The 15,545-nt window shown below is 44.8% G+C and overlaps 2 protein-coding genes across 3 annotated transcripts in view; one reads left to right on the top strand and one right to left on the bottom strand.

Moving 5' to 3' along the window:
* The window catches only part of LOC146073780 (uncharacterized), a 42,062-nt gene extending 39,795 nt beyond the window's left edge, over positions 1-2,267 (bottom strand). Inside the window, exon 1 of the mRNA XM_083181218.1 lies at positions 1,968-2,267. The gene's annotated coding sequence lies outside the window, so the exon portion shown is untranslated. The remainder of the gene's footprint in view (positions 1-1,967) is intronic.
* Positions 2,040-11,327, top strand: MKRN1 (makorin ring finger protein 1). 2 transcript variants are annotated; one of them, XM_083181219.1, is made up of 8 exons: positions 2,040-2,260; positions 5,394-5,519; positions 5,837-6,048; positions 7,667-7,899; positions 7,984-8,198; positions 8,867-8,977; positions 9,645-9,786; positions 10,848-11,327. In XM_083181219.1, the coding sequence occupies exons 1-8, from the start codon at positions 2,142-2,144 to the stop codon at positions 11,055-11,057; spliced, it is 1,368 nt and encodes a 455-aa protein (XP_083037345.1). In that variant the 5' UTR covers positions 2,040-2,141; the 3' UTR covers positions 11,058-11,327. The 2 variants fall into 2 exon arrangements, with proteins under 2 accessions (XP_083037345.1, XP_083037346.1); XM_083181220.1 differs by having other exon boundaries at positions 2,042-2,260; positions 5,837-5,940.
* The last annotated feature ends 4,218 nt before the right edge of the window (positions 11,328-15,545 follow it).

The following is a 15,545-nucleotide window of genomic DNA, read 5'->3' as shown; positions in this document are numbered from 1 at the left end:
ATCCTGGTTGCGACCAGGGTCAAACCCTGGACTGGCCCAGATAGCCTGACGTTTGAACGGTGCAACCTGGGTTATCAGACCCAAGCTAAAAGTACAGAGCCTTCAGTGTGAAATATGGTTTCAAGCAGCTGTACATGGTAAAATGGCCCTTGAAAAGTAACCCGGTTGAGGGACCGTTGCTGCCAGGGTCGGACCCCAATAGAGAGCTGTGCCATCCGGGTTATCTGACTTAAAAGCTGATAATTGGCTGTGTATGCAGAGGTCCACCTAAAGGGAATATCCATATAATATATGATATATATATAGGATTCGAGTCACCCCTGGTTTTGTGTGAGTCTGTAAATAGAGTATTTTGCAGTAAACACATTTTGTGATATGAATGCATTTTTATAAAATGATGGGGATATATTACTGGAGATTTTTAGCCTCAGAGATGCTTTATGGTGTAATTACGTGTAATTGTTCTAGTCATTTCCAAGCCTTGTGTGACTGGAAACGGATTAAATATATAAATATAATGGGATATATATGGGATATAGGGAGTTATATATAGATATAATGGGATAAATGGGAAATAGGGTGTAATATATAGATATAATGGTATATATATGGGATATAGGGAGTAATATATAGATATTATGGGATATATATGGGACATAGAGTGTAATATATAGATATAATGGGATATATGTGGGATATAGGGAGTAATATATATATATATATATATAGATATTATGGGATATATATGGGACATAGAGTGTAATATATAAATATAATGGGATATATATGGGATATAGGGAGTTATATATAGATATAATGGGATATATGGGAAATAGGGTGTAATATATAGATATAATGGTATATATATGGGATATAGGGAGTAATATATAGATATTATGGGATATATATGGGACATAGGGTGTAATACATAGATATTATGGGATATATATGGGACATAGAGTGTAATATATAGATATAATGGTATATATATGGGATATAGGGAGTAATATATAGATATTATGGGATATATATGGGACATAGGGTGTAATATATAGATATTATGGGATATATATGGGACATAGGGTGTAATACATAGATATAATGGTATATATATGGGATATAGGGAGTAATATATAGATATTGTGGGATATATATGGGACATAGGGTGTAATACATATTTATTTATTTTTATTTATTTATTAACAGTTTCTTTTATAGCGCATACATATTCCGCAGCGCTTTACAGAGAATATTTTAACATTCACATCAGTCCCTGCCCCAGAGGAGCTTACAATCTATATTCCCTACCACATGTACATGCACACACAGACATTCTAGGGTTAATAATTTTTGTTGGAAGTCAATTAACCTACCAGTATATTTTTGGATTGTGGGAGGAAACCGGAGTACCCGGAGAAAACCCACGCAAGCACAGGGAGAATATACAAACTCCGCAGTTAGAACCATGGTGGGGATCAAACCCATGACCTCAGCGCTGTAATACATAGATACCGTATAATCAGGGCTAATTTTGGGCAGGCTCCAGCAGGAACTGTGGCCCTTATTCCAGTTCACTCTTTCATACAAAATATTTCTTAGATGGACAAAACCATGTGCACTGCAGGTGAGGCAGGTGTTACTTGTGCAGAGATAATTAGATTTGGGTGGGGTTTTACACCTGCCTCACCTGCAGTGCACATGGTTTTGTCCATCTAAGAAATATTTTGTCAGAAAGAGTGAACTAGAATAAGGGCCTCAGTTCTGACATAGATATTATTTGATATATATGGGACATAGAGTGTAATATATAGATATAATGGTATATATATGGGATATAGGGAGTCATATATAGATATTATGGGATATATATGGGACATAGGGTGTAATACATAGATATAATAGGATATAGGGAGGACAGTTTACAGCAGAAGACAAGAATGTGCTATAGGCGGGGTTACCGCTCTCACTTGTTCTCATTGGCTGCCACAGGCGAGTGGGTGGGGGCATTGTCCCCGCCCCAGTGTTTGTGGTCGTAGTTGTCTTTTCCCGTGACCGGAAGTTTTGGAGCAGCAGCGCCCCGCCCCCTGCCGGAAGCATGTGATCCCGGAAGTTCCGTCGCTGTGAAGGGGGGATAAACAGGAATGGCGGAGGCAGCGGCGGCGCCTGTAGCCCTCCCATCAGCCGCGGCAGGAAAGAGCCCGCTGCCCGTCTTCCCTGACAATCCCCCCGTGGGTGGCTGGACCCGGCAAGTAACCTGCAGGTAGGTGGCTGTGGGTAGGGGAGGGGTCAGGTCGGCGGGGGGACGAGGGCTTTGTGTCTGCTCTGTGGTGGTCGGGAGAACGCTATGGTGGGGCTGCGGGGGATAAGGCCTGGGGATGGGTAGTTACTACGGGGAGGGTTGGTGTCCGCGGGGTGACTGTTGGTGTGAGGGGAGGGCACAAGGGATTGATGCCTGTGTATACTTAGGGGACTGAGTATGGTGTGGGGGCATGGTGTTGTGTGGGCTGTGTATGGGGAGGGTTACAATGTTATGAGTGGGCTGCGCATGGTGAGGGGACATGGAGTTGTTGGGGCTGCGTATGGGGAGGGGTACAGGGTGGTGAGGGGGTATGTGTGGGGAGGGGTACATGGTGGTGAGGGGGAATGGAGTTGTTTGAGCTGTGTATGGTATGGGGCTATGTCTGGAGAGGGGTACAGGGTAGTGAAGGGGTATGGGGTTGGGGGAGCTGTGTATGGTAAGGGGCCATAGGGCTATGTATGGGTTGTGAGGGGGCATGGAGCTGGGGGAGCTGCGCATGGTGAGGGGACATGGAGTTGTTGGGGCTGCGTATGGGGAGGGGTACAGGGTGGTGAGGGGGTATGTGTGGGGAGGGGTACATGGTGGTGAGGGGGAATGGAGTTGTTTGAGCTGTGTATGGTATGGGGCTATGTCTGGAGAGGGGTACAGGGTAGTGAAGGGGTATGGGGTTGGGGGAGCTGTGTATGGTAAGGGGCCATAGGGCTATGTATGGGTTGTGAGGGGGCATGGAGTTGGGGGAGCTGCGCATGGGGAGGGGGCATGGAGTTGTTGGGGCAGTGTAGAGGGATGGGTACAGGGTGATGAGGGGGACTACGAGGCGGCGGGGGCTGCACATGGGAAGAGGGACAGGAAGGCGGATAGGACTGTGCATGTGGAAGGGGACAAGGAGGCGGTGAGGGCTGTGGATGGTTGTGTTCCTCCAGTCTGGTGAAAAATGCATGGGTGTGTTAATTGACTAACACCTGTGTGCTAATGGTGGTACTAATAATTTAGAATAACTTAAAAATGTGTGCACACCTTATTCTAATTCTGACAACACTGAAAAATGCTGGTTACTGTTCTAAATCTAGGAACGTATTCACTGGTGTGGTATATTAAAGTTGACACACAAATTTTTTTTGTCCCATTTGAGCATGTGGACACTCAATTATACTGCATTCCCTTGCCACTTAACTGTTCCAATCATCTTTTGAAAAAGAAAATCCCTAAAACTTGTGTCACCTGTAGACATGTCAACCTTTTGCCTGTGTTGATGTTTCCGCTTATCCTGTAACATTGCAGTGTTTAGGGAGTGCTTCTTTCAGAGTATGGGATCAATGTGTAAGTCTTTTGTGTGTTGTGCATTCCTTAATGTAGCTGTGTATAGACTATGGGCAAATGAATTGGTGCTTATACTACGGCCTATAATTTGTAACAGTGAAGCGAATTGATAAATGCAGGTGATCCAGCAAAACATGACCCGCCCTAGAGAGGACAATGTATACAAGATAATGCAGTAAGTAAGGATCGTGGGCAATTCAGGGTTTTCTGTGGCACATTCATATTACATTTTACACAACTAAGGTTAAATGCACATCCTGCCTCCTATACAACAACCTGTGTAAAGACCCCCTCCCCATACACTACCACTATTTGGGCCGACTTCGCTCTTTGGGAATGACCCCCCTCTCCCACATAATCAGATCATTTCTGTGGCTTCAGTGTCTTGGCCTTACTGCTGAGAGAACCAGTTCTTATTCTGTTCTTTCTATTTAAAAGAATACAGATCTGATCCTCTACTCCGTAATTTTAAGAACATTGCTTGATATGCTTTCATTGATGTACACCCCTGAAGTCCTGTGTAGGATGAAATGTGTCGGGTGCAGGTGCCAAACCTAGTAGCTTCCCATTTCTAAGCCCATATCTGGAGAGGTGCGGATGGGATGTTTTCCATTGCTTTCTCAGGGGTTGTTTCATAGTTGCTATAATATAAGTGTAAGCTACGTGTCTTATTCCTGAGCAATGTTTATGAATTTGTTAAAATTAAAACCCCTAATTCAGCTGATGAGTGGCCCTTGGCTGTTTTGTTGGGTGGTTCTGGTGAGTGGGTAGGTTTCAGATCCTTTAGCTAAATACTATACATTTGAGAGGTTGATGATTCAAGCAAAGAAAGAAGCACACAGTTATTTATTTATTGCTATAAAATGTTAATTATACATACTTTGTCTGGGGTGGTAATTCGCCCTCTGAGGGCCAGATGTATCAAGCTTCAAAAAGTGATAACATGGAGAGGTGATCAAACAGACAGCCAATCAGCTCCTACCTGCCATTTTTCAATCCCAGCCTGCGATATGGCAGTGCTGATTGGCTGGCTGTTTATCACTTTATGAAGCTTGGTACTTCTGCCCCTGAGTCTTTTTTTGGGGATTTTGATTTAGTTTGGGTGCTACTTAACCGCATACCTACATAGAGAAGTAGCTCTGCAACTGAGCTTAAGTTAAGAACGTTTTTGGTTTACTTCTAATTATAAACCAACAATTTTTGTGTCTGTGTACAATAAAGAGATTAACAAGATGCACATATGCAATTTAGCAGAGCAGCGATCAGGTGTGAATAATCCCTGTAGTCAACATTGAGCATGCTGCAGAGAAGACGGGCGGGGAAGTCCGATATTGAGCATACACACACAAATGTTTGTTTTTATAAGTGCCCAGATGGACCACAGTGTGTGATATCATTAAAAAGTAGCCTCGTGCGTATGGGGCTTTAGAGACTGTGGTGCTAAGTTGGCAAAGAAGTTTGGTATTTGGTGAACTGAACCATAAACCTGTTTAGTGGTGGAGATCCATGTACATAATATCACTGCACCAGGTGTGTAAGGTTAAGCTGGCCATACATCTACAGATTGATTGTCAGATTGGGCTGGCTGGAACAAAAACCTGGTAATGGACGAGTGACAGTTTTTGGCAGTTTTCCCAGCATTTCAAAGCAAATGGTCAACTGTCATTTGCTCTCATCCATTACCAGGTTTCTGTTCCAACCAGCCCAGTCTGACAATCGATCTGTAGATGTATGGCCGGCTTTACATTTGTTTGCCTCTTGTCCTGTATTCCAGATATTTCATGCACGGCGTCTGCAAAGAAGGAAACAACTGTCGCTATTCGCATGATCTGTCCAGCCGATCTACCATGATCTGCAGATATTACCAACGCGGGTGCTGTGCTTATGGAGACCACTGCAGGTGAGCTGACATTTGCCGTGTGCCTGACCTTTTCCATGCGGCCTTGATTAAGTGTGTATTATTAATCTGCAAAGGCGGTGCTCAGTACCTCGTGTCTGTAACAGACAGTGGGTCATGGGTTCGATTCCATCCAGGGCCCACTCTGTGAGGAGTTTGTATGTACACCCAACATTTGTGAGCAATAGCGTCTGGAGCTTGGAGTCTTGTTAGGGGGAAGGAGCTTTAGGAATAAAATGTTCTTATTAAGTTTAATATGAATTTGAATCGTTAATGACATGAAATTGGTCCTAACCGCCTTCGCCTCTGTTTTCTCCAAGATATGAACACACAAAACCACTAAAGCAAGAAGTGACCGGTGACTCCTCCACTGCACGGATCTGCCCCCACGGGTCCCTCCCGGAAACCAGCAGCAACATTAACAGTAAGGCAGCTGAATTGGCAGCTAGTGACCTGGCAGCTGGGGTCTCACAGGCTGAAGACTGGGTCAATGCCGTGGAGTTTGTGCCGGGGCAGCTCTACTGCGGACGTGGTAATTGTTTGGGAGGGAAATATTTTTTTATTTTTTTTTAGCCATCTGGAAAGGGGGGAAGAACCCAGTCAGTTGTTGCGTATGTGCATTATTTCCAGTGCAAGGTTTTCTTTTTTTTTTGCCAGTCTCTGTGGTTCTCTGTATGGCTCCAGAGGGGGAGCTGCACAGTCCAAAATTCAAATAGAGGAGCCGCACCAACTGCCAGTTTGGAATGTCAGTTGGTGGTAGTGGGTGTTACTTCCCAATTTGAATTTTGAACTGGGCTCCAGCCCGACCTCTTGAGTCGCCACTGTTCTGTTTATAGTCATGGGAAGCTCATGTACACTATTCCCAGCCAACATTTTCACCAGGCGAAAAATGTGTGCTTTTTGTGGCAAATTTGACTCTCCCTATTCAAACCCTGTGCTGATTTTTCACCTGGGCAAAAAAAAATCCGCGTAAATCGGCAAAATTTACGATAATCCATGTGGTTTTAGCAAATTTGCGTCCATTTTCTTAAAAAAAAATTTCACCCGCCTCATTTTCTATTTTATTTTTTAAATCAGCATGGGCAAATAAATGTGAAAATGCCTGCGAATTTGCAAAAAACCATGTAAATTCACAGTAATGTAATTTATTTTATGATGTTTTCGACAAAGCTGGATTTTTCACCGGTTTTTGTACCTCGGTCCTCAAGGGCCCCCAACAGTGCACGTTTTCCAGGTCTCCACACAGAATCACAGGTGAAATAATTAGCTCCACCTGTGATATTTTAAAATGAGCCAGTGAATAATGAGCATACCTGTGCACCTGCCAGGTGACTTGTAAAACGTGCACTGTTGGGGTTCCTTGAGGACCGAGTTTGAGATCTACTACTCTAAAATACTCTAAACCGCCTGTGATTGAATATGGTTAGGCAAATCTTTGCCCTATTTTTTTGCTTGCCAAAAAATGTGGCCGAGATTGAATACCTACAGTACCTATGTGCCTTGAGGTGTGCAGCAACCAGTCTAGGAATCTGTTACTCTAGAATATATCCTAATTAGAGATGTGCAGGCTGCTCTGATTTACTCTGATTTAAAAGCAGGATCTTATTGGCTATCAACTGTCAACAACTGTCATGTGATTTGGAATAGCCAATAAGATCCTGCTTTGAAATTAGAGTAAATCCAGAACCTGCACATCTCTAATTCTAATTGTAGCAGCTGGTGGGCACAACAGATTTTTGTAGGTGCTTACTCCTACTGGCAATCGTAGCTGATACCAGAAACCATTGCTGCTGGTGCCCTGGTTTTCAGAGGGACATAGGAGTCGATTCTAAGGTTTATTTGCTGGAATCCCCAGGGAAGAGAATCCTGGCACCATCTTTCTCTGCTCCCTCGTGTCTTCACGCCACACCAATTACTGCCCTCCCCCAGCTCCTATAAATACTGGCCTGAATAAACATGCTGACTGAGGCCTCTTACAGGGAAAGTCTGTTTACAATTATAATGTAGACCTATAGCGTGTGCTAGACTCCACTGCAGCAATGTTCTGCCATACACACATTCGTGTATCAAGCTCTACACCAAGCAGTAACTTTGTGGTAAATGCAGGAATGCAAAGGCAATGGTAAACTCAATTATCCCCCTCATCGCAGGTCCGTCCGGCCCAGACACTCACACTCAGGGAACCGTACACCAGGAGGAGGAGAAGGAGGAGCAGCAGCCGCCGGCCGACCCAGAGCTGAAGAAGCAGTTGTGTCCGTACGCTGCAGTGGGGGAGTGCCGATACGGAGAGAACTGTGTCTACCTGCACGGAGACCCATGTGATATGTGCGGGCTACAGGTCCTGCATCCCGAAGACTCTTCTCAGAGGGCTCAACACATCAAGGTAGGGGTGACCACACGTGGTAGGGATCTCTTCAGCCCACGTGTGAGCTCTGTATAACTCCCGTTGTGTTCTGTCTCTCGCCAGTCCTGCATTGATGCCCACGAGAAGGACATGGAACTGTCGTTTGCCATCCAGCGCAGTAAGGACATTGTGTGCGGGATCTGCATGGAGGTGGTCTACGAGAAGACAAACCTCAGCGAGAGGCGTTTCGGTATACTCTCCAACTGTAACCACTCCTACTGCCTGAAGTGCATCCGCAGGTGGAGGAGCGCCAAGCAGTTCGAGAGCAAGATCATAAAGTAAGCATCCTGCCGGCCTTGGGTCGCTGCCTGAATAATGCATAGAGAGAGAACCCTTTATATGCGCTGCCTCCATACATTAGGACACGTCGGACCTGATTTCCCTGGGAGGGCAACAATACAATTAGACACAATATGCCAAGTTTAACTTGTGATAAATCGCCTGCAACTTCCGGTGAGCTGCAGGCAGAGGGAGCCGGGGGGGTGGGTTCATGGAGAACTGGGCAGGGGGAGTCGGGAGCCGAGCTGAAAACAAAACACTGCGCATCGGGTTGGGCGGAATGTCAAACACATCATATTTGGCCCGATCTGTCGGAATCTGGTCAAATCGGACTAAATCTCAAAATCTCATCGGCCTTAAGAGTGTACATGGGTGAGCGATAATAAGACGTTAAAGTGTTGGGTTAGAATTTAAGCAATTAAGGCGCTAGCATAGGTGGTGCAATAGGATGCCTACTACAAGTCCCAACATGGTTGCACCTCCCATAATGTTTAGAATTAGGGTGTGCAGTCCAGCCCCCCTCCCCCCATGAATTCTAGAAGTGCCCGGTGTATGGCCAGTGACCGGAATCAGCCATTGCAGTCACCTGACCCATTCAGCCGAATTAGATGTGGATCTGTCTGGAAAAGCAGGCTGGCTTTTTACTAACTTGCCGTTCCGTGTACAGGTCCTGCCCAGAATGCCGCATTACATCAAACTTTGTCATTCCAAGTGAATACTGGGTGGAAGAGAAGGAGGATAAACAGAAGCTGATCCTCAAGTACAAAGAAGCCATGAGGTATGTGTGTTCTGTATGCAGCATGTCTCTGTCTGTCATTAGGGGGGTAGATGTACCAGCCAATCCACTTCTATCTGCCATGCTACAGGCTGGGTAAGCAAAATGAGTCCTCCCTCTCTCCTTCCCCTCTCTCCTTCCCCTCTCTCCTTCCCCTCTCTCCTTCCCCTCTCTCCTCCCCATCTCTCCTCCCCTGGCAAATAGAACGGTGGCTGTGCTATTTTTCATATGGGTGACCTTTCTGCATCTGTGCTTCTCATTCGATGGATTACAGGTTGTTGTCTACCTCTGTATTGTTCATTCTAGCCCCCTGTACCGTTTCTCTCCACTGCCTGGGGTGTTGCTCTCTGTGGTGCTTGTAACACGAGTTTGGTCTGCATATCCGTGCTGAAATACAGACCACACTGGGCTAGAAGTACAATATCACTATGACACCTCAGGCAGGGAAAAGGAACTGTATGGGTTTTGGGAGATGCAGGTGCTAGAATGAACACTTCTCCGGTTAATGTCTCTGACATGTTAGGTAAGCGGCAGTGATCTGTGGCTGTTGTATGGACACGCATCAGAGTGGGAGTAATGTCTGATGGGACTACACAGCCCTGACTGTCATTCCTTTGGCCTGTGATGGACTGAGCTTTGCTGTAACTCGTAATTCTTTTATTCCTTCCAGCAACAAATCTTGCCGATATTTCGATGAAGGGCGCGGCACCTGCCCATTTGGCGGCAACTGCTTTTACAAACATGCGTACCCCGATGGCCGCATAGAAGAACCACAGCCACGGCAAAAAGGGGGGATGTCCAGTAGGTACCGAGTAAGTATTATTAATATTACCGTCCAAAAATGATGTAACTTTTCAAGTGTTTTTTGTTTTTTTTCTTAACCCCCTATGTTTATTTGGTAAATGATCTTCCTGAGAGTTATAGTTAATGATGCGCGGTAGCATGTACAGACAAGAGCTGGCATTGTTGAGGGCCATGCCTCCTCCCCCCCCCCCCCCCTCCTGTTATGCGAGTTTGCCGCACCATTCGTACAGAATGTACGTCTTATTCACCCCACGATCGCAGTAAATGTGCGATGCACGAGTACCCTAGTCACTGCAATGGTGCGAAGCTCAGCCGCTAACCTGGAATAAAAGGCAGGGAACCAATAAGAGTGAACCGAGCCTTGCATCCCGCCGCGCAACTTCTGGTGTTAATCTCTGACCTTCTATACCAGTGGTTCCCAACCCTGGTCCTCAAGTTCCCCCAACAGTGCAATTTTTCTAGGTCTCCCCAAAGAATCACAAGTGCTATAATTAGCTCCACCTGTGGATCTTTTAAAATGTGTCTGAATGAGTGCACCTGCCGGGTGACCTGGAAAACGTGCACTGTTGGAGGTACTTGAGGACCAGGGATGGGAACCACTGTTCTATACCATAAGCGAGGATGTATCCAGCTGCAATTTGACACCGATACAGGTTTGAAAGTGTGGGAATCTATGCTCATGACGTGTTGAGTCGTGCCCATTGGACCTGAATCGTGGTCAGACCTGCTGGCCATCCGGCCTTGGATCTCCCTCCCGGCGGGCAGTGGGCAGGGTCGCAAGTGATCATAACAACAAATTGTGATGGATCGCATGCGTCCATGCCACCCGGGAAGGTCCCGGGCATCTCGCGGGGTATCAGCTGGCCGTACACTGCTGCGAGACCTCACAGAAGAGTATGGCCACCTTTTATACCTTGGTTTAGTAGTTGAACTGACAACACTGTCTTTTGCGTAGCTGCTTATTTTGGGGTTTTGGTGTAACCATTGTGAGTATTGCCAAATTTGTATTCCTATATTTAAATATTTTTTTTTTTTGTGTGTGTGTAATAAGCTTTCTTCTTCTCTCCAGGCCCAACGTCGGAATCGGTTCTGGGACTTCGAGGAGCGCGAGGGCGGAGACCCTTTTGACAATGACGACGATGAAGTGATGACCTTTGAGTTGGGCGAAATGCTTCTAATGCTTTTGGCGGCAGGTGCAGACGAAGACCTAACAGACTCAGAGGACGAGTGGGACTTGTTTCACGAGGATCTGGACGATTTTTATGACCTGGACCTATAGCGCCTGTCGAAGTACGGACTGTCTGTCAGCCTCAGACAGTAGCTATTTCCTGTGGTGTTGTGGCAGTGCCTGTGTTTTCTCCTAGGCAGGCCTATCCATTCCAGGTGCTGTAAGAATTTTTATCCCGACGTCTGTCTTTTTGTTTTTTTGTTTCCCCCCCCCCCCTCGTTTTCCGGAGTGTTTGTTTCTCTGTTTCAAAGATAATCCCTTCCCCCACCCCAAACAAATAAACTAAAAAAAAAAAAAAAAAATTACACAAGTACGAAATTATACCCATGTGCAAATTGTGGTTTGTCTCCAGTGGTCTGTATTGAAAGTGGTTGTCCACTTTTTTTTGCACAATCTTTTCCTAACCTATCCCTCTATGTATAATATATAGGTCTTGTGGTACCTGCGTTGACCACCAGATGGCACTGAAGTACATTAAGGTAGCTATAGGCAATTCACTCTCACCAGTCTGGACCACAAAGTGTCTCCCCGGTTAAATTTAATATTTGTACGTTACTATGGTGGGTACACACCCTTTAGTTCATTCACACAAAACTTTGTTTTTCATTATATTTTGAAGCCCCTGTGGATTACCCTATTCTCCAGGCCTTTGTCACTGTTGGTGTTGCTGTTATTAGGAGTAGTTTTAGTCGGTGACTAACAGCTCTTCGTAGCCATAGTTGAGCTTTAGCCGCCCTTTTTGTGTGTTTTTTGTTTTCATATTACGTTCTTCTTCGTTATGGTGTCTTCATTCTGGTGGTGTCCCTGTCTATAGCACACTGTTAATGTTTCTAGAGAGACGAGGCTGGAAATTTGTTTAGTTCATTGCCACAGTGCTCCATCCACTCCCTATGGGTTATGGCTCCCTGTGTCCTGCACCGCCATCTTCCATTCACCACTTGGATGGTGGCGGCTGCACCGTGCGGTGCCTTGGGTTAGATGTGTTTTTTTCCAGAGTTTGCAATTAAAAATGAACCTACCATCTAATATACAAAATGTATTCGTATGAATTAAATAATGAAAATGGCTAAGGAAAGGGTTTTTTTTTTCTTGATGGTTTTTTTATTTTAAATATATTTTATTGCATTTCCGCCCTTGTTATGAGCATTTCGGACACGGGGGGGGGGTTATTCTGATTCACTCGGAAAGGCACAACCATATGCACTGCAGGTGGGGCTGATGTAACAGGAGCAGAGAGAGGTAGATTTGGGTGTTGTATTGTTTCTGTGCAGGGTAAATACTGGCTGCTTTATTTTTACACTGCAATATGGATCAGTTTGAAGTACAAACCGCACCCAAATCTAACTCTCTCTGCACATGTTACATCTGCCCCACCTGCAGTTCAGCATGGTTTTGTCCATTAGAGTGATTGTGCCTTTCCGAGTGAATCAGAACAACCCCCACAGTCCTTTTTTCTCCTAGACATTTGTTAACGACTCCTTGATACTAAAGCACCTCACAATTTAACATTTTGTAAAAACCCGATGGCAGAAAAAATGTGCCCTAAGGAGAGTCGGACAGAACCTCCTTTCTAGTGAAGGGTGTCTCTCTTGTGCTATAGAATTCCTGGTTCTAGGCTGCAGTAGGAAAATAACCTAGTCTATAATACGGACTCGCATTATCTTGGCCTGTCTGCCAGCAATATCGTACTACAGCATTTTGAAATCTGTGCAGACTAAATCCTTAGAGTCGAAAAGAAGTCGAGTCCTCGGTTTTTACAGAATTGCTGGTGAAAGAAAGTTCGTCTGTTCCACATAATTTCTAATGTGTACGTGTTGTTGACTACTGTAAATTTACAATAAATAAGTTTTAACAGAAACCAAATATGCACGTGCTCACAAAGTGACTGAGCATACGTGAGCTATCCTGGTACAGGCACGGGTTGGTATGTGTACCTAGGGACAATGGATAGTCGAAGCTACCGCTTTGTGGCTGGTAATACTGTATGAAAGGGAGGAATTGCCTTTTTTACTCCGTTAATTATAGATGGTTTAAGAGCCAAATCTTTAATGCTGAAGCTTTGTTAAAACCATTAGACTTCGACGGTCTCATATTCTCTCCTAACGTACTCAAAATGGCATTACAAGCTTTTCCCATTTTTTTTTTTTCCCCCCATTTATCTTCTAAGTAATGTAATGGATTTCTTGACATGTAAAACATTTCTAATAATTTAATAGGAAATGCTAGGCATCTTACAGCTAATTTTTTGTAAAGATCAGTCTAGGGGTAGTCCCAAAACAGCATATCTGATGCGTTTCATTGTGCAATAACCCACAGTTTCATCTGAAGTTGTTGGTGGTTATTCTAACAAAACACGCCTGATCTTTTGCTATTGACAGTAGACTGAGCTGTACAGTGTCCTAATATTTCCATGGGTGGAAATTACTTTTTGTTGGCACTTTTGTTTTCAGAGTTATTTTAACCCATTCTGCTTTAGCTTCTATTGCTGTAAAGCTGTGTACACACGGCGGCGCTAGGGGCTGATTTCACTGGCAATATGGTCGCTGGTGACCATATTGCCAGTGATGGGAGTGTGCTCCGGCCATAAATTGGGTGCGCGCTCCCGTTTCAGCCCCATTCTAATCGCTGGTCACAGCAGCTTGCTCCTGCGACCAGCTGATTACCTCTGCAGCACCGCCGCCAGAGGTTCCCTTTCATCAGGGACCATCTCTGGTCAATATAGGACCCCCGTGTATGTAGACACCTTTTAGACTTGGTTCTTCATTCCAGGCCAAGTACTTTGTCTGAATTTAAGGACATACCTTGGAAGAGGAGGGCTTGCGTGGCGGAAACATGGCTTGTTTTTAAGGAAGTACGTTTTCTTTCCTTAAAGAAGCAAGGTGGACGCCATGGCTGAAGAGAAGATGCTAACTTTAGTTGTAAGACCAGATGTACGTATACCAACCTGCTGAACATGTCGGTTGTTTGGCTAAATAGCCAAATGGACTGTCATGCTCAGCAGACAGCAGGGGTCGATACTGATTTTGATTGTACACACTAGACCTGGGGTAGCCAACCCTAGTCCTCGAGAGCTACCAACAGTGCATGTTTTGCAGATCTCCTACCAGAATCTGTGGATCTTTTAAAATGTGTCAGTGATTAATGAGTGCACCTGTGCCCCAGCTAGGTGATCTAGAAAACGTGAACTGTTGGTAGTTCTTGAGGACTGGAGTTGGTTACCACTGGTCTAGATGGTGCTAAATAAATAAGTAGATTCTGATTTGTTTCCTATAGCAACATCACATGTGAAGTCTAATTCCCATCTTAGTAAATTTCCCCCTATATTTTTAAAGATCTTGCTCAGATGCTCCTGTCTGAGCTATATGTATTACCATATTCTCTAGTGCAGTGATTTTCAACCTCTTTACCTTGCGGCACACTAAATAAGATTTTAAAATTGCCAAGGCGCACCATGGGATCCCCACAGGGCAAACACATTGATCCCCAGGGGAAAAAACAAAACCTATTGCCTCCCATATAAAAAAACAATCACACTGGTCCCCACAGGTAACAAAAATAAAATATATTGGCCCTTTACATAAAAAGAAAAGCCCAGTAAATAACAGTTGAACTGGTGGTGGCTGTAAGCTGGTTTGGGCATCTCTAGATCTGGGGGCACAGTTAAGAACACTGCTCTAGTGTGTATGGAGCAAGGGCGCAGATGTATTAAGCCTTAACAAGAGATAAATGCAAAAGATTGGTAGTTAAGGAGAGATAAACGTCCAGCCAATCACATCCTAAATGACTTTTTTTCAAACATAGCCTGTAACATGGCAGTTAGCAGGTGATTGGCTGGACGTTTATCTCTCCTTATCACCCTTGCATTTATCTCTTGTTAAGGCTTAATACATCTGCCCCAAGGAATGCAATCCAGAAGTAGGATGTTAATGTAAAAAAAAAAGTGTGTGTAGAAGACAACTCTTTCAAGTATTTTGGAGGTGAATGGAGATTGGCTAGTAGTGACAACGAGGAGGTATCTTCTCTCTCGCTGCTATTTTAGCCTGATGGTGAGTATTGGGTTATCCTATTGTAACCGGTTTCTTTGTCCCCAATAAATGTGCCACGATAACACATGGGATAAGTTCGCGGACCCATTTGCTATCGCGGGTATGAAGGGCAGTTTATCGGGAATAGGGGAGCCTGTAAACGGTGGTAAAATACCGTAACTAATAGGGTGTATATATAATATAGCCAAATCCCTATGTGTATATGTATATGTGTGTGTGTATGTGTACCAATCCCTGGCTTTAATTTCAGCAGTGGAAATAGCGGCAGCTCAGTATTCAATCCCGACCCGGACTTGCCCGCTACAGACCCTGCATTGTTGGAAACGGCTATCGATTATGGAGTCTGCGGATGTTTTTTAACAAAATGGTGCCGGAGTCTCCGATCCACAGACTTCAACAGTCTGAACAGTACCAACTGCCGGGGACGTGACCAAAGCGGCTCCAATTCTAACGGACTTCATTTATTTATTGCTGGCTTCATTTATTTGCTTCC

This window comes from Crinia signifera, chromosome 4, assembly GCF_055691185.1.
Source record: "Crinia signifera chromosome 4, ASM5569118v1, whole genome shotgun sequence".
Lineage (NCBI taxonomy): Eukaryota > Metazoa > Chordata > Amphibia > Anura > Myobatrachidae > Crinia > Crinia signifera.
The sequence above is the reverse complement of the archived record's forward strand: the minus strand, read 5'-3'. Positions and strand labels throughout refer to the sequence as shown.